The following is a 19,312-nucleotide window of genomic DNA, read 5'->3' on the forward strand; positions in this document are numbered from 1 at the left end:
TTTCGATTCCCGCAAAACACTTCATTTAACGTTTCTCCAGTTCATTCAGGTGAAAATGACTAACCTGGACACAGACTGGTGTCCCGTTCAGAGAGAATGTTGTGATTTTGGTCATGAGGACATTTTTTTTCAGAATCGGAATCTCCATAGCCTAAAACGTGGGATTCCGTACAAAAAAAAAAAAAATAAGGGGGGGGGGGTTCAGATTACATATAGTCCGTCTCCGCCTTACATATTAGTTCCATTTCTTTTTTTTCCTACAAAAACGAAACTCTATAGTATGTTATACAATTAGTAAAAGCTTATTGTTTTCCTACCTTATTTCTTATAAATAATCCTTTCTGCTATAGGCACAAAGTCTGAAATTTGGGGTAGGTGGATAGTCGATTACATCGACCCCAGTACTCAACTGGTACTTAATTTATCGACACCGAGAGGATGAAAGGCAAAGTCAACCTCGACGGAATTTGAAATCAGAACGTACAGACAGAGAAATGCCGCTAAGCATTTTGCCCAGCATGCTAACGATTCTGCCAGCTCACCGCCTTATCTTAATATACAAAACAAGAGTTTTGTATATTAAGGGTTAGGGTTACGCCGAAAACGGGTGGTGTGCGTATTTCTTACCTCCGTAATGTCCATGTGATTCCATCGCTCTAATGAGCAGATACTCATCGGAATTCCAACAAGTGTTTACTTTTATCTTACTGCTTATATCCTTGTTTTGGCGAAGGTAAAGAATACGCACACCCAGTGTTTAGGGTAACACCGAAAACGGGTGGTGTGCGTATTCTTTACCTCCGCCCAAAATGCTTAGCAGCGTTTCGTTCGTCCTTATGTTCTGAGTTCAAATTACGTTGAGGTCGACTTTGCACAAAATAAGTATCAGTTGAAAACTGGAGTCGATGTAATCGACTACACCGCTTACCTTAAAATTTTAGGCCGTGCACCTATAGTGGAAAGATTATTATTATTATTATTATTATTGCAGAGGTTCGGAATAGCTATTATAATCTCACGGGGAAATAATTGGACACGAAATTGAGTGGCAAAATGTAAAAACTAGGGGAAAAAATACGGTAAACTTTTACCATTACACTTGTCTCAGGAGACGGGTGTAATCGCTGATCGGCGGACTTTCAGAATCTTTTTTATTGCCTTCACAGTGTTTACCGTTTTACAAAATTGAATTAGAAAACTGGACAAAACGGAGAACAAAATTGAAAAAATTATAAAGAAAAAAAACACAAAACAAAACAATTCATCACCTTGGGTTGAAAAGTTGGGGGCGCTGGGAAACCTCTCTAATGGCTATTGAGGCACGCCAGCACGTTTGCAGCGTTGCCGCGAGTGATGGCGAGGTTGATGCGCTGGAACGGCCAAGCGCCCTCAAGAGCCTCATCAGTTACCTCTACAAGGCGAGTTGCCAGTGAAGACAGGAATCTCGCAGTTAGTGGTCCGACCCCACCAAACGTCTCGAACGCCACAGGATGAAAAATGTAGTTGGCCGACAGATCGCGGTATTTCAGGATTTTGTTCCGCTCGTAGAGTAGAATTCCGCCGAGAAATCAATCCCAGTTATAAATTAAAATTAAATTTGATCGGTGTATTCTTAATTATGTACCTAACTTAGATTGCATCCGCCATTGCAGAAGAAAACAAATTACTTTTTAGAATTTCAAAGTAAATTTTGAATATTAACGTATCAGAGTTTACAAATTGGTGACGCGAAAATTGAAACAGAATTGCGAGATAAGAGTGTCAATTTGTTGAGAACGTATCGTCGAAACTCTGACTCAACACCAACAGTAACTAAGATGCACATTAAACGGTGCATTCTTAATTATGTACGGTTGTAAAATTTTATCCACCTTTGGCGCAGACAGTCCAATTTCGTTACTTCGAAAAACATTTCGTAAATTTAATTCGTCTATTTCATTTTTATATGCCTATATATTTATCTATCTACTACACAATTCATTGTCCACTTATTTATTTCAAATATATCTAAATTTTAAAACTTAAAATTCATCTCTCAATCTTGACTTAGCAATTTTTCTTCGATGTTTTGAAAAAAAGAAACATACAAATGGCCATATTTCAGTGATTGGTAAACAAAACAATTCTAACGTTCACTTAAAAAGAAATCTGAAAGAATGATCGTTATTTCTAAATATTTCTAAATTATTTATACCACAGCTATTAACCTTGCGAACCCGTTTGTTCAGTAACTTCTAAATTAAAAAAGAAATAACCAAAGTAGCTCAAATCTTCAAATCGTTAACGGTTGTTACCCACGCTATGGTCTAAAAGTTTCCAGACTTCACTAGTATTTAAACTATTTAGAACATCAATTCTATTCGCAATTAAAAACAATAACAACTAAAAATACAAATCATACAATACAACAGAAGAACTAAATGTAAGTTTATTATTATTTGCGAATTTTCTGTAAATATAAAGTAAAGCTTATTGCTTGCGTTTATGACTAACAACTTAACTGATACTAATCAGCTTCATTATTTGTTAAGGCCAAGTCATCCTTGACCAAACGGACTTATTTATAGTCAAAGTAATTCCAGCCTTAACCACCACTTCTTGAATTTTGGCACAGCTTGTTTATAATCCTTTTTAATGGGTTATAAGATTGGAAGATTTGATTATTATTTCTAGTTGGTCGGACGCAAACAGTCGATTGCTTTAGGGACTCGTTTTCGTCAATTGTCAAGTTCTAAAGGGATTTACACACAGTTGTTTATGTGTGTGTGTGGGGGATCTTTCTGATTTGGCGGACACCACTTGTTTTCTTAACGAAACACTTTCAAACTTGGGACACTGGTACATGTATACACACACACGTATGTAAACATAGATTGGATGGTCATTATCCAGCACAATATCTCCACATTTGTTACTGCCCTTTGTTAACTCCATGAGATTTCACCTCTTGAGATCCACCTTCTCGTCTAGGAACACTCCATCCTTCTCTCTTGCTCACTATTTGTGATTCCTTTATACTCACTTTTCCTCTCAGTCCTTTTATGCTCCATCATTCATGTACACTAACATTACACATCCAGTAGAACAGGCTTGCTTCATTTCTTTACAACTCTCACATATCCTCTACGTCAAATCCTCTGTGTTTTCACTGCAATACAAACTTGTATATCATATACAAAAGTTATACAATCTGTCCTTCATATGAAGGGAGGATTTCTATGTTGAAAACAACTCCCTGAACCTTTTCTGAACCATTCATACTTTGACCACCCATCTCTATTGCCTATATAACTGAAGCTATCAATTACTTTTAGGGAGCTTTCTAAGAATTTATTTATTTATGTACTCCAATGCTTCTATTACGGACCAGGTCCTTTTTCTCTGTCGGCCTGCCTGTGATCCCCACTGCATCTCTTGTATATATCCATAGTTTACAATGGATACATCTTACCCACTCCTTTTCAATATATTGAGCATAACCACTTCCTAAATGGTATAGCTTTGCTAGATTTATCACCGACTACTTGGTTTACATGTGAGGTTGGTTGGTTCCCTGAAGTTGGTGTGGCATAGGGTTAATTCATTTACATCATAGAATTCCCAAAACATTGATCCCTCTTCATTCCTTCCACTTGTTTTGTAGCCTCTATGAACTTCAGGGTATCCATCATGGTGATTCTCAACATATCCATTAAACCCACCAGCTGTGATAACAAAGTCACTGTCATGCATTATCAAGGTTGTCTGTCCGAGGACCTCATAAAAACTGCATTTTCTCATCTGTCAATCCTCATTGGACTGCTTATTCAGTGCAAACCATAGTTACCATGTTATCTAAGATAAGTTTAAACTTAATGAACCTGTCACATACTCTATCTCAATAATTTTATCTATCCCTTTCTTTTCGAACAATATACTTATTCTACCAATCCAGTTCCGTTACCCACCCAGAAATACTTGTATCTGTGATGGGTGTGGCCAGGGCTCTGTGGTTCAGAAGTTTGCTTCCCAGCCACCTGGTTTCAGGTTCACTCCCACTGCATGCAGTGAGACTGAATGAGAAAGTGTCTTCTACTATAACTCCAGGTCAATAAAAGCCTTGGGAGTGGCTTTGGTAGATTGAAACTGAAAGAAACCTGTTGTAACAGTGTGTGTGTGTGTATATATATAGTCTGGTCTTCGAAACGTCTAGATAGAATAGAGACAGCTGATGAAGGGATATTCCAAGGGGCTTTCCGTTTTCCTATGTGTTCGTTCCGTTGTCTGTAGTTTATTGTTCTAACGTCCTGTACCCTGATATGCATGTATATACACATGTAGATGTAAGTATGTACATATATGTGTGTATACATGTATATATATTCTTTGTATTATATATATATATATATATATATAACATATATACATGTATAAATGTTTGTTTTATGTCATATTATATGTATAAAAACGATTAAACATTAAAGTGAAAGATTACTCAATACTGTTTAGTAGAGTACGTTTTATCCAAAGAAATGGTTGATAGTGACTTCAATATTTTGACTTGCTCATCGTGTGTGTGTGTATGCATGGATGGATGTCTGTGTGTGTGTGTGTGTGTTTGTGTCTACTTGTCTTCAAAACATCTGATAGCTATAAGCAAGCATCAATGTCATACAAACAGTGCCATATGTTTCTACTCTTCCATGGAAACTCATCCAGCCATGAGGAAATATTACCTTGTTTGGAAACAGGTGAGTGTTGATGTCAGAGGGGGACATCTGGCTGTTGTATCTCATTGACACTGTTATGTCCTTCTTTGAACTAACTGTATTTGCCACTTTATAACATGGACTTAAAATAATACAAATATTAATCAAAAACTAACAATATCTCTTCTCAATGACTTCTACAACTGTCTTCACAAAACACCTGCACACACCTCACTGTCCTTCACTGACAGTGCACATGAACCTTTATACAGTTTAGGACAGTTGACTTGCTATCCCACAGGGGTATCAGGATTTCACCACAACACTGGCTATAGAAAATCTGCTGCAATGAATTCCATCTGAGCCATACAAGCATGTAAAAGTGGAAGTTAAAATGATGATGATGAAGAAGAGGAGAAGGAGGGTGGTGATAGTGGTGATGTGCTTGTACATGGCTGGCTTTTCCACTGTTTCAGTCAGTCAAATTGCACTCACATCAAGCATAGCTACCAGGTTATATGTTTGATATTTCTTTTGCTGTCTCTATTCTAGATGCTTTTTCTAAAAATAATGAAAGAAAATTCTGTAAACAGTAATTTGGGCAGGATTGATTTTGAAATACTATCTGTAAGCATTCATGCATGTCTACAAACAATACACACACACACACACATTCATATATGTGTGTGTATATATATATGTGTATGTGTATATATATATATGTGTGTGTGTGTATATATATGTTTCATCATCATCGTTTAACGTCCGCTTTCCATGCTAGCATGGGTTGGATGATTTGACTGAGGACTGGCAAGCCAGAAGGCTGCACCAGGCTCCAATCTGATCTGGCAGAGTTTCTACAGCTGGATGCCCTTCCTAATGTCAAAGTCCTTCCTAATGCTAAAATGTTTGTATATATATATATATATATGTGTGTGTGTGTGTATGTATATATATATATGTGTGTGTAAGTGTGTGTATATATATATATATATATATATACACACACACATATACTTGCATATATACACGTGTAATATACGTACACGTGTATACAAATTTATTTATTTATTTATGTATGTATTTATCTTATTTACTTATCTATTTCATTATCAACAGCTGTTTGTGTACTCTCAAGTTTAAGACCTTTTGAAAGGTTTATAGTGACAAATAATTGCAGTATGTAGTATACATATTATATATTAAGATCTAATTATTGATTTGAAAAGTATAAGTGTAATAGATAAAGTAATGATAGTCTGAATAGAGCAGGAGGTTCCTATCTAGGTTTAGATTTTTCATTGCATAAATATGACCAAAATCTTTATGAATTTCTTTTCTGTTTTGTTGTTAGTTATCCATATTTAGAGCAACACCAAACTATTAACATCTTTTGAAGTCACACTGGTACTGATGAGGATTTCAGCAGTCTGGTGAATGTGGTAATCCTTTGGAATTCGGAATCATAAAAAAAAAAATGACTATCCCTTGGTATAGAGTAAAGTGCTTGAGTGTGTGTGTGTGTGTGTGTTGACTTTAAGTGCAGGTATGAACAGATTTTGTATATGTAACCAGGATTTTGAGGGCCAAAGAAGTGTATTATATTTGTCCTTTTTGTGAAAGATTTCTTATTCATCTAAAGATCTGTGTCTGGCCTTCACAAACTTTTCTACATATCGAACATGGCCATTTCCTGGATAACAGCAGAAACAAGATTCTTCTTTCTTTTAACTTAAACCTTTGTCTTTACTGAATTTACAACCAACTATTAAGATATTAGGTGACTGGTTTTGGTTTCCTGAAATTGATGTTCCAAATAGAACTCTAAGAGCTTTAACCCTTCTTCATTTCTTCTATTATCTTCATAACCTCCATGTACATCAAAGTTTCCATCATGGTGTTTCTCAACATGTCTGTGAAAGTCACCAGCTATAATAACAAAGTCATTGTCATGTGTTATCAAGATTATCTGGAAGAGGGCCTCATAAAAACAGTGCTTTTTCTCATCTGCCAGTCTTGCATATTCAGAGATCACTGTTGCTATCATGTTGCTGATGATGTGTTTAAACTTAATTAGTCTGTCACATCCTCAAACAGTTTCAGTTATTTTATCCATTTTCTGTAAAGGCTTTCTAATTTATCTAAAGATCTATGTCTGGTCTTCACAAACCTCTCTTATTTATATGCTGAAGAAGAATGTTGTGTTGAGTGTGGCTGCTTGTGTAGATCAGTTTTTTCTCAATCGTTTTTAACTTTGTGGTGCACTAGGGACCAATCAAAAAATCTGGTACATTTTGGAAAGCACAAATCAATAACTATGTTTTACAGTTAAAATATGGAAAATAGTAAGATAAATGTATGAAAAACCTTTGAGCAATGCGAGAAGTTAATGAAAGCACATAAGATAATGTCATTGAATGAGAACAAAGTTATTGTCTTAACCTTACATACAATGTTAACGATCAGCGTGTTGTGCCAATATGTTATGGTCAAGCTATCATGAATTTGTTTGTGTGTAACTGTGATTGGCTGAGATAAGTAGTGTCAGCAGCAGCAGGTGATATGGTGTGACAACAACAACAGCAGTAGGTAACATAGCATGACAAATTAGTGTGGATGTGTAATGGGGTACTGGGAAAGGCCAATGAGCAATAGATTGACTTTAAGGTGAAAATAGCAGGTAACAAAAATATATTGAAAACTATTGATTATCTTGTCTTATTAATGATACTGAGTATAAGACACTCAGACATTTTCCAGATACTCAAGCTTTATATTTATAAATTTAAAGATTGTTGTATACCTAGATACCCACTGCAATACAGTGTTTCAGAACCTTTAATGTGAACTATCTTCATGTGTTCTGTAATTGTGTTTAGCAAGTCTATATTTGTCAGTTCATTGTGTCATATATTATGTTACTTTATAAAAGCCAAGCCACAATCAAGACTCACAAGCAAGTATGACTTAAGTAACCTGTATTATGCTTTTGCTAATGGTTTTAAGTGTCTGTGTTTTCATAAGTAGACATAAGACACCCTCTTGACTTTCCTAACCTTTAACCCAGCAGCACATCCAGGATGTGAAGTGAGAAAGAGAGAGAGCTGCTTTAGCACTTCAGCTGGTATTCATTTCAGCTGAATATACTGAAGCAACATGAAACAAAAGTGCCTTGTTCAAGGACGGTGTACTGCTCAGTACAGGAATTGAACCCATGTTGTTATGATTATCAGCCCAAACACCATAACCACTTGACCATATGTCTTCACATGTTAATCTACACAAACTCTCTATGATTTCATGATTTGATTAATCAGATAAGGGAGATAAGTGTCCACCACCATTTGAAGGATCTTCAGATTAGTAAGAAGGAAGAAGATTATTTTTAGACTTTGGATCTTGTTAAAATGTTTGCAACAGAGTGAGACATGGTAAAGGTATCAAATGTCCGGGTTTTGATATTAGGACAAGCGACAATAATCACAGATATGTCCATGATTGAAAAAAAAAAAAAAAAAGGTGGGAAAATCACTTCTAAAGTATCTTTGATCAAAAGTCTAAACAGCAACTTTATATAAGATTTTCTTTTTCTCTCTTTATACATAGGTTGTGATGTTAAACCTGTCACCCTGTATTATGGGTGACCAAGTCACACTGTTTTAATATACTTGACCTTGACCGCCTGACTGGCCTTCGTGCGGGTGACACGTAAAAGCACCCCCTACACTCTCAGAGTGGTTGGCGTTAGGAAGGGCATCCAGCTGTAGAAACTGCCAAATCAGATTGGAGCCTGGTGTAGCCATCCGGTTTCACCAGTCCTCAGTCAAATCGTCCAACCCATGCTAGCATGGAAAGCGGACGTTAAACGATGATGATGATGATGATGACCTGGCTTTCTGTCAGTTTCACCTATGAGTGTTCCTGTTGATGCAATCAACAGAACAGCCTGCTCATCAAATGAACGCACAAGTGGCTGAGCACTCCACTGATACATATCTTTAATGTAGTTCTGTGGGGGATTCACTGTGATACAGAAAGTGACAAAGTAGGCCCCTTTGAATTATAGGTACAACTCACTTTTGCTAGCTGAGTGGACTGAAACAATGTGAAATAAAGTGTCTTGCTCAAGGACACACTGCATCACCAGGAATCAAACTTGTAACCTTAAGATTGTGAGCTGAATACCCTAACCACTAAGCCATACTCCTCCATTTTAATGTACTTATGTCCTCTGTATAATCATTTTTTTAAACTGTATTAATCTACCAGAGTCTTCTACATACACAAGGTGATTGTGTTGTGGTCTTCAATGTAGAAACCACATGGCTGTGTCATTTTTGTTCTCATACATACTCCACTCCTCTACATTTGATGGATCACTGTATTGTATTAATGTACCATTGCCATATCATAGTATTAACCTCATTATTCAGTTTATAATCCATGCACACTGCAATTTCCATTAATCTCAGCTTAGAGGCAAAAGTATAAATTCACTAACCAAAATAACTTACATATTAACTTCCTAAATAAGAAGCAAACAAGGAAGATTCTATGTAACATCCAACCAGATAGAAACAATAGTTAAATTTCTCTCAAACCACACATTACCTTCTTAAATTATGGAAGGATATATTGGATAATGTAATCCAACATGCACTATGAATGTTAAGAAAAACATGGAGTAGTGTCTTATGGAACATACACATTTTTCATCATAGATCTGTTTAGGGCTGCGGAGTCGGAAACAGTTAAGGGGGAGTCGAAGTTGGAGTCAGTATAGTATTACCAACTCACAGTATCTTTATTCTTTAATATAAACCAGTTATAACATATAGGCCTACTCAAAGTACAAGTGTATGCATATGCTTTATGAGATCATAATTACTTAATTACATAAAGAGGAGTTGGAGTCGGAGGTGCCAATGGTGGAGGAGGAGAAGGAGTCGAAGTTTTTTGTTTCGACTCCACAGCCCTGGATTTGCTGGATCAGAGCTGACTCAGGTCTAAACAACAACTTTATACAAGATTTTTTTTGTTGTTTTTGTTTTATATCTATTGCTTCATGGCTACAATTGGTTAGATGATTCTTACCGAGTTTTCAACATAAATTATAGGAATTTAAAACAAGAGTTTAAAAAAATCTCAGTATTCTTTTTATTGTTAATCATATCATTTTACCTCCTTTCATTAACCAGTGCTCATAGCTTTTCATGCTTTCAAAACTGGGAGACAGCCATAAATGAGTGATGTTACTGAATGATTAAAGTTTGGTTTCATTTGTTGAGTTCCTCTGTTTAAATTTGCACTAATTGAAGTAATCATCATTTTAGTTCTTAGGTATCTCTCTTCTATAAGATATAGTAACCTTCACATCAGCTTACAACTATATATTCCATCATCTGTGATTGTCTCCAGATCCACTCACAATTTCAAAATTCATTTGTTGAAGTAAAGATAGCACTCCCTCAATCGAAACTTACTTTTATAAAGAAAAAAATTGGCAAATTTTATATTCTACATGTATTGAATACTTTGCCAGTAATGTTTGAAAGTCTTTTTGTATAAATATATATAAAAACCACACATTTGTGTGTGTGTGTGTGTACTACATGATATAGTTTTAATATATATTTGTCACATATATTATAGGTGTGCATGTTTGTGCGCCATTACATTAAAAATGTCCTATTGCTATATTTCCAGATCACTCACCATGCACCACAATATCAGTTCTACTGATGCCTTACTCAGTAGAGTTTCACAACAACTCAATGAAAACAGAAAGTCTACCAAGAGCAATGATGATCTGCAGGTATTTGCTTTAACTCTTTTGATACCAATCCACCCATGACTATCCTCTGGTTCTTGCTTTAAAGTGATTTGAATTAAAATCTTCCATTGAAATTTCATGTTAGTTTATGTTTCAATTACAGGATTAGTAATGACAAAGTTATTTTACTAAATTCTTCATTATTTTCAAAATTAATTGAAACAAAGGTAATGTATTTCAACAGAAGTATGTTATCAAAAGGGTTAAGTAGACCTTATGGGCAAAAGCATCTCAGCCATGACCATCCATCATTTTTTATTTAATAACAGTAAATTCTTGACGATATCATCCAGTGATGGTAGGGTGGGATTTAACCATTTTGATACTAATACACCTGAGACCACCCCTAGTTCTATGTTACACATACCGTGTTTTAAAGTGATCTAACTTAAAACTTTCCATCAAAATTTCATTAATTCACATTCCAAATACTAGATTAACCCATAAAGCACTGGCACTTGCACTTACATAGCATGGACTACTGAGCATATTTTATGAAAATGAGACTACCATGCACACATAAAAAACAAAAAATAGTTAAAATATCTTAGTATATAATGGTGGCAAGTTTTACATAATCTGAAAAGTCATTAGTTGAACTATTAGGTCTCTTGTATTGTGGTGGGTATCAGAGTATTTGAGTGAAATCACACCCCAACAAATGTCCATAAATTAAATGCATCTATTTGGGCCACAATCATGGCTTGTCGACCTGTGCCTGACGTTGTGTTTTATGTGTTAATAAAGACAAAATTGTTTTACTAAACTCTTAATTATCAAAAAAATTAATTGAAATAATGGCAGTGTAATTTAATCAAAATATGACAAAAAGGTTGAAAATATTGGTCCTATTTAACTAGGGTCCTTGTTTGTTAAAAGGATTATATTTTTGGAAAGAATGGTTTTAACTGATTAAGTTGCTTTCTTGTGGTTATATTCATTTACAAAACCCAAGAAATTTTCACAGATTCTGTAGAAATAATAATTATTAAATTTCACTGTAATTATACTATCATAACTAGAGGAGAAATTTCAACTACCAGAACTAGAGAAGAAATTTCAGGTATAGAAGCAAGGTCTGGGATCAAAGGGCCTTCAAGTTAACAAAGAAAAAAAAACCAAAGTATTGATATGTAGGAAAACAGACAAATTGCAGATACCTTCAGGGAGATGGCCCTGCTCAATATGTAGAAAAGGTGTTGGGAGAAACTCCATAAGGTGTACCCAGTGCAAGCTATGGACACAAAAGGTGCAGTGGTATCACTGGACGACTAAGAGAAAGTAGTTTTTAAGTGTGGCAGATGTACAGGTACATTAAACACCAGGAACATATGAAAAATAGACTCCTTCCTATGTCAGGTAGGATCCCTAGAAATAGTAGACAGCTTCCATTACTTGGGTGACCAAGTGGTTGTTCTGAAAGCATAGTTGCTAGAATAAGTATGAGCTGGGTAAAATTCATAGAGCTACTACCTCTGTTAGCCATGAAGGGCCTCTCCTGCAGAATAAAAGGCAGATTGTATGATGCCTGTATACAAGCAGTTATGCTACATGGCAGTGAAACATGGGCTGTAACTACTGAGAATATATGAAGACTTGAAAGAAATGAACCCAGTATGCTTCACTGGATGGGTAATGTCAGTGTGCATATACGACAGAGTTTAAGCTTATACATAACATCAGAAGTAGTGTGCAAGAGAGAAGACTGCATTGAAATGGCTATGTAATGTTTATGAAGGAAGACAGTTGCATCAAGGGGTGCCAATCTCTAATTATAGATGGAACATTTGGAAGGAGATAGACCCAGGAAGATGTGGGATGAAGAGGTGAGAAATGATCTACAAACATAAAAACACCCATGCTGGTGCTGCATAAAAGCACCCAGTACACTCTGTAAAGTGGTTGGCATCCAGCCATAGGAACCATGCCAAAACAAATACGGAACCTGAACAGCCCTTCAGCTGGTCAGCTCCTGTCAAACTGTCCAATCCATGCCAGCATGGAAAACGGACATTAAATGTTGATGATGTACACCTTAAACTTTGTGACAATGTATTTTGTTTATGTTTTTATTATAGAATACAATTGCAATTCATTGATTCATTATATTTTTATTCTTACATTTTAGAACTATTTAAATTCCCTGAAGAAACAAACCAAAGGTGGTACTGTAACATTCAAAGACATCAGTGATATTTCTTTCTCCAGTGAAGAGACAAGCATTGATATCTCTGACTCAAGTAAGCAGGATGTTCAGGAGAAATTTTTTAAAAAGGACTTAAATTTTCGAAACAATTCATTTATAAAACCATCACCTAATCTATCCATTATGAAACGGAGTCAAACTGATGAGCTGTTAAATTCGAAATCTTTTGATTCAGAAATTGGTAACCTCACACCTTCATTTCAAAAAGAAAAAAGCTCAGCACAGACTTCAAGTGCATTGGAGAGAGCTTCTAAACTGTTTGCCAAATTTGGAAAAAAATCTTCTGATATTGGTAGATCCTCTGGAGTGAAGTTACATAAAAATGATAATGAAAGTAGCTCTGGGAAATTACAGAATGACAGAAAGAACTACAGTCATGATCTTGACAGATCTACATCAGATGACAATATTGGCAAAAGTGGTCGACGTTTTCTAAAGCCACAGTTATCCAAAGAATCATACAGTGGTGTTCTATCAGCTGTTACAGACAAAGAATCAGAAAAAAAATCTGAATTAAAAACAGGTTAGTTGAATTGATTCACTTTGAAATGATTGATATCAAGTGTTTTGTTGGATTTATTTTTCTTATATTTATAATTGCAAGCATGGATGGCTTTGTGGTTAAGATGTTTGCTTTGGAACTATGTTGTTAGCGGTTCAGTTCATTGTATGGATGGTTTTGGCTAATGTTCTGTACTATAGCTGATGGTAAACTAATACTTTGTGAGTGAAATTGGTAGACAGAAACTGAAAGAAGCCTCTCTGTGTGTGTGTGTGTGTGTGTGCATGCGTGTGTGTGTGTGTGTGTATGAGTATGCATACATGTGTTTGTGTGAGCTATTTTGTACTTTCTTGTCTTACACATATTTGCTAACTTGTAATCGCTTGTAACTTCGTCTGGCTGTTTGTTGTTTGATAGAGGAAATATTACCTTATTTGGAAATAGATAAAGGTTGGTGACAAGAAGAGCATCTAGCTGTTGAAAATCTGCCTCAAAAAATTCTGTTTCACCCATGCAGGCATGGAAAAGTAGATGTTAAAACGATGATGATATGTGTTTTGTTTGTTTACCATTTCTTCTGAAACTGTTATCATTGTCACTACAGAGGAATCTTTAGGCAACTCGAATGATGCAGTCATCACTGCTGTCTTTCTTTACTTGACTTATATGTCTGATTTCTGTCCCCCTTTTTAATCTTTTCTGATGAGTTTTAGTGCACCTCAGCACTGTCTACAATAAGCTGCACAAACTCTTGTTTCATTGTTCATTCCAAGCGAGAGAATAATCTTCCCTCAAGTATCATCATCATCATCATCATCGTTTAACGTCCGCTTTCCATGCTAGCATGGGTTGGACGATTTGACTGAGGACTGGTGAAACCGGATGGCAACACCAGGCTCCAGTCTGATTTGGCAGAGTTTCTACAGCTGGATGCCCTTCCTAATGCCAACCACTCAGAGAGTGTAGTGGGTGCTTTTACGTGTCACCCGCACGAAAACGGCCACGCTCGAAATGGTGTCTTTTATGTGCCACCCGCACAAGCCAGTCCAGGGGCACTGGCAACGATCTCGCTCGAAAATCCTACAGGAGCCAGTCAGGCGGTACTGGCAACGGCCACGCTCAAAATGGTGCATCTCATGTGCCACCCGCACAAGAACCAGTCCAGGGGCACTGGCAACGATCTTACTTGGCTTGCCGGGTCTTCTCACGCACAGCCCATTTCCAAAGGTCTCGGTCCGTAGTCATCGCCTCGGTGAGGCCCAATGTACGAAGGTCTTGCCTCACCACCTCAGCCCAGGTCTTCCTGGGCCTACCTCTTCCACGGGTTCCCTCAACTGTTAGGGTGTGGCACTTTTTCACGCAGCTATCCTCCTCCATTCTCACCACATGTCCATACCAGCGCAATCGTCTCTCTTGCACGCCACAACTGATGCTTCTAATGTTCAGCTTTTCTCTCAAGATACTTACACTCTGACGGGTATTCACATTGACATTACACATCCAACGGAGCATACTGGCTTCATTCCTTGCGAGCTTACGTATGTCCTCAGCAGTTACAGCCCATGTTTCACTGCCATGTAGCATGGTTGTTCGTACGCATGCGTCATACAGTCTGCCTTTTACTCTGAGTGAGAGTCCCTTTGTCGCCAGCAGGGGTAAGAGCTCTCTAAACTTTGCCCAGGCTATTCTTATTCTAGCAGCTACACTTTCAGCGCACCCACCCCCACTACTAACTTGGTCGCCCAGATAGCGGAAGCTATCGACTACCTCTAGTTTTTCACCCTGGAATGAGATAGAAGTTGTTTCCTGTTTGTTTGCAGTCTTTATTGCACCTGAACATCTGCCACAAACAAAAACTAACTTGCTAGTTAACCTGCCTTTGATGTTGCTGCACCTCTTATGTGTCCATAGCTTGCACCGGGTACATCTTATAGAGTTACTACCTACTCCTTTTCTACATACTGAGCAGGGCCATCTACCTGAAGGGGTTTGTGTTTTATCTATCTTCCTACTTATTAGGATTTTGGTTTTAGCTAGGTTGACTCTAAGGCCCTTCAATTCTAGACATTGCTTCCACACCTGAAACTTCTCCTCTAGTTCTGATAGTGACTCCGCAATTAGGGCAAGGTCATCAGCATAGAGGAGCTCCCAGGGGCAACCTGTCTTGAACTCCTCTGTGATTGCCTGGAGGACTATGGTAAATAATAGGGGGCTGAGGACGGAACCTTGGTGGACCCCTACCTCTACCCGGAATTCATTGCTGTACTCATTTCCAACCCTCACCTTACTGGCAGCATCTCTGTACATGGCTCGCACAGCTCTCACTAACCATTCTTCTATCCCAAGTTTCCTCATTGACCACCAGATAAGGGATCGGGGGACCCTGTCAAAGGCTTTCTCCATGTCAACGAAAGCCAGGTACAGAGGTTTATCCTTAGCTAGGTATTTCTCTTGCAACTGTCTCACTAGAAATAAGGCATCAGTAGTGCTTTTACCTGGCACGAACCCAAACTGCATCTCATCTAAATTGATTCGCTCCCTAATTAGTTGGGCTATGACCCTCTCTGTAACTTTCATAACCTGATCTAACAGCTTGATGCCTCTGTAATTATTTGTATCTAAAGCGTCCCCTTTACCTTTGTAGCAGTTGACTATGATGCTGCTACACCAATCATCATCATCATCATCATCGTTTAACGTCCGCCTTCCATGCTAGCATGGGTTGGACGATTTGACTGAGGACTGGTGAAACCGGATGGCAACACCAGGCTCCAGTCTGATTTGGCAGAGTCTCTACAGCTGGATGCCCTTCCTAACGCCAACCACTCAGAGAGTGTAGTGGGTGCTTTTACGTGTCACCCGCACGAAAACGGCCACGCTCGAAATGGTGTCTTTTATGTGCCACCCGCACAAGCCAGTCCAGGGGCACTGGCAACGATCTCGCTCGAAAATCCTACAGGAGCCAGTCAGGCGGTACTGGCAACGGCCACGCTCAAAATGGTGCATCTCATGTGCCACCCGCACAAGAAGTATATATACATATATATATACATATATATATACATATATATATATGTATATATATATATATATATATATATATATATATATATATATATATATATATATATATATATATATATATATATATATATACACACATATATATATATGTATATATATATATATATATATATATATATATATATATATATATATATATATATGAGATCATGACTAATTCTAATGATTTCTGGCCTTGTCTTATTTGGCAAGCATTAGATTTCCACCATTCTTTCATGTTGTCATGTTGTATTCCAGAAAGTGTCAAAGAAGTCTCACATAGTTACTCTGGTGTGACGTCAGGTGATGAAAGTCTGGCAGAGTTTATTGGTAGACTTGAATCTCCAAGTGAAGTGACTCATGAAGATGTCCCAAAGGAACTTGTAAGTTAATCTGTGAGATAGATCTTAAATCTCTCTTCTCTGTCTTGCAGAGTATATTTCTAGTTTCTCTTTGCCTTATAAACATTATTATTATTATTATTTGATGAAAACTCTCAGCTTTTGTTGAGTATGATGGAAAGTGTCAGCTGTCCACAGTAAGTAGACTAAGGTATCACTTGTTTACTGGTCATGCTTCAAGAACCTTGCAAAGAATTCTTGCAGTTCCAAGCCATGCTGATTTTTGCAGGTGTTCTACCTTCACGCTTGTACCAATCTTTTTGAGCCATGTTGGTAGTTGAGTGCTGATACTTCCAAGTGTGCCAATTACTATTGGTATCATGTCTACTCTGCTCATTGACCACAACCTTCGTATTTCCCATTTCAAATTGTTGTAGTTGTTCAGTTTTTTTTCCTTCTTTCTCTTTGATCCTGTTGTCACTGGGGCATGCTATGTTGATTATCATGCATGTTCTTTCATTTTTATTCACCACAACAATGTCTGGTCAGATGATCACACTGAGTCATTGCGTTACACAGAATTTTGAAACTTTGGAAAGCGGACGTTAAACGATGATGATGATGATGATGATGATGGTGATTTCTGAGCTTTGCTCACACCAAGGCTTTGTAGGCTGTGATTTCCACAGAGCTCCCAATTATCATCATCATTATTATTATTATTATTATTATTATTATTATTATTAATGAGGATGCATAGCCTAGTAGTTAGGGTGTTGCACACATAATCATGAGACTGTGGTTTCAATTCCTAGACTGGGCAGTGTGTTGTGTTCTTGAGCAAAACACTTCATTGTGTGTTACTTTGTGATCATTTCGACTCCTGATGCGTAGTACACCATGCACCTGTACAGGCAATGTCAATTTGATGGAGGGAGTGAGCTAATGTACACCACATGCATTTGATCATTATAAACAAAATCATTTGCGCAGGTCATTTAGCAAAAGCTGAACACTCATACGTTATCTTTTACGAGAGAATCCATCATTAATAACAATAATAATAATATTGCTCTAAAATTTTGGCACAAGGCCAGCAATTTTAGGGGAAGGTAAGTTGATTACATCAACCCCAGTGCTTGATTGCTATTTATTTCATCAACCACAAAAAAATGAAAGGCAAAGCTGATCTTAGCAGAATTTGAACTCAGAACATAAAGCTAGAAGAAATGCTGCTGAGCATTTTGTCTGGCATATTAATGATTCAGCCAGCTTGCCACCTGAATAATATTAATAAAAATAATAATGACGACGATGATTCCCAGTTAAGTACCTGGACCTAGCCATTGAGTTACAAAGGCTATGGGAAGTGTATGTGAAATGTATCCCTGTAGTGACAGGTGGATTAGGAACTATCCTTAAAGAATTGAATAGATAGATAGAGGAAATAGGCATAAAACCTAGTTTAGTGCAGCTCCAGAAAACAGTATTATTAGAGACAGCTAGGATAGTTAGGAAGGTTCTTAGCATCTAAGGTTACTTGTTACAGCCCTATACAAGGAAGTTTTCTTTTCCAATAGTTTCATCTGTTGTGCGTGTATGAAATAATAATAATAATAGTAGTAAAAAATAATACTTTAAATTTTCTTTTCTCCACTAGAAGCAGAATAAAGATTTTCCATCCAAAAATAAATCTTTGCCACACAAGCCACATATCTCCTTTTTACGTGTGCGGAGTCCTTCACCATCTCGTAAGATTTCCACCTCACGTACACCCTCACCTGGTGTCAAGTCTTCCATTGAAGATAAGACGGTTGCAGAGTCTTTAACTGCAGAGACAATACCAGAAGAAGAAGATGAAGCAGATGTAGAAGAAGTTCTCTCTGAAAGCAATGAACAAGAGGACGAGGTGGACTTGAGCGAAGATCTTTCGAGAAGTTAGTAAATTTATCCTATGGCAATATGTGTGCATGTGTATGTGTGTGTGATGTGAAGGCATGTGTCTTAGTGGTTGGGTATTTGGTACACAAGCAAAAGGTCATGAGTTCAATACTTGGCAGCATGTTTTGTCTTTGAGCAATTTCTTATTTTTCTAGTCCACTCATGAGCTGTGCTTGTAATTCAAAAAGACTGGCCTTGTTACATTCTATTTCATGCTGAGTTTCCTTAAGAATTATGTCTGTGGAGTACTCTGCCACTTGCACATTAATTTCAGCAGGCTGTTCTGTCAATCAGATTAACTGGAAGACTCATTGCTGTAACATTTACAACTAATTAATGTGGTGTGTATGTATTTTGTGTTGGTGTTGTTTGGGCACTAAGTTGGCCCTGATTCAGGCAACTTATGATCACAGGCATCTATCTATGACTGTACTATTTGATATGACATATGCAAAAAATCCCCAATCAGCTGAAATTTGTTTTTGACTGGAAAAGGTAGAAAAACATTCAAAACATCACTATCTATATATCTACATTCATGCCATTGGTCAACTTGAGTTATCTTCCTTAGCTAATTTTTTTGTAATCATAGGAATGGAAATCACTACTTGTCAAAAATGATTATAACACTTTATCTACTTTCAAATATCTATACCAATTGATTAAGCTGTTCTGTTGTGCTTTGCTGTTGAGATCTAATAAGGCGGGAACAAGTATATAGCTGTTTCCCTTACCTGC

At 37.1% G+C, this 19,312-nt stretch overlaps 1 protein-coding gene across 1 annotated transcript in view; it reads left to right on the plus strand.

Annotated features, from left to right (window-relative positions):
* Window positions 1–19,312, plus strand: part of LOC106879933 (uncharacterized) — a 43,551-nt gene that overhangs the window by 13,750 nt on the left and 10,489 nt on the right. Inside the window, exons 2-5 of the mRNA XM_089358420.1 lie at window positions 10,395–10,503; window positions 12,650–13,250; window positions 16,551–16,675; window positions 18,294–18,570. Of these exons, the coding sequence (XP_089214546.1) occupies window positions 10,405–10,503; window positions 12,650–13,250; window positions 16,551–16,675; window positions 18,294–18,570 (1,102 nt within the window). The 5' untranslated portion in view covers window positions 10,395–10,404. The remainder of the gene's footprint in view (window positions 1–10,394; window positions 10,504–12,649; window positions 13,251–16,550; window positions 16,676–18,293; window positions 18,571–19,312) is intronic.

The sequence above is a fragment of the Octopus bimaculoides genome, chromosome 10, assembly GCF_046866305.1.
Source record: "Octopus bimaculoides isolate indiv1 chromosome 10, ASM4686630v1, whole genome shotgun sequence".
Taxonomy (NCBI): domain Eukaryota; kingdom Metazoa; phylum Mollusca; class Cephalopoda; order Octopoda; family Octopodidae; genus Octopus; species Octopus bimaculoides.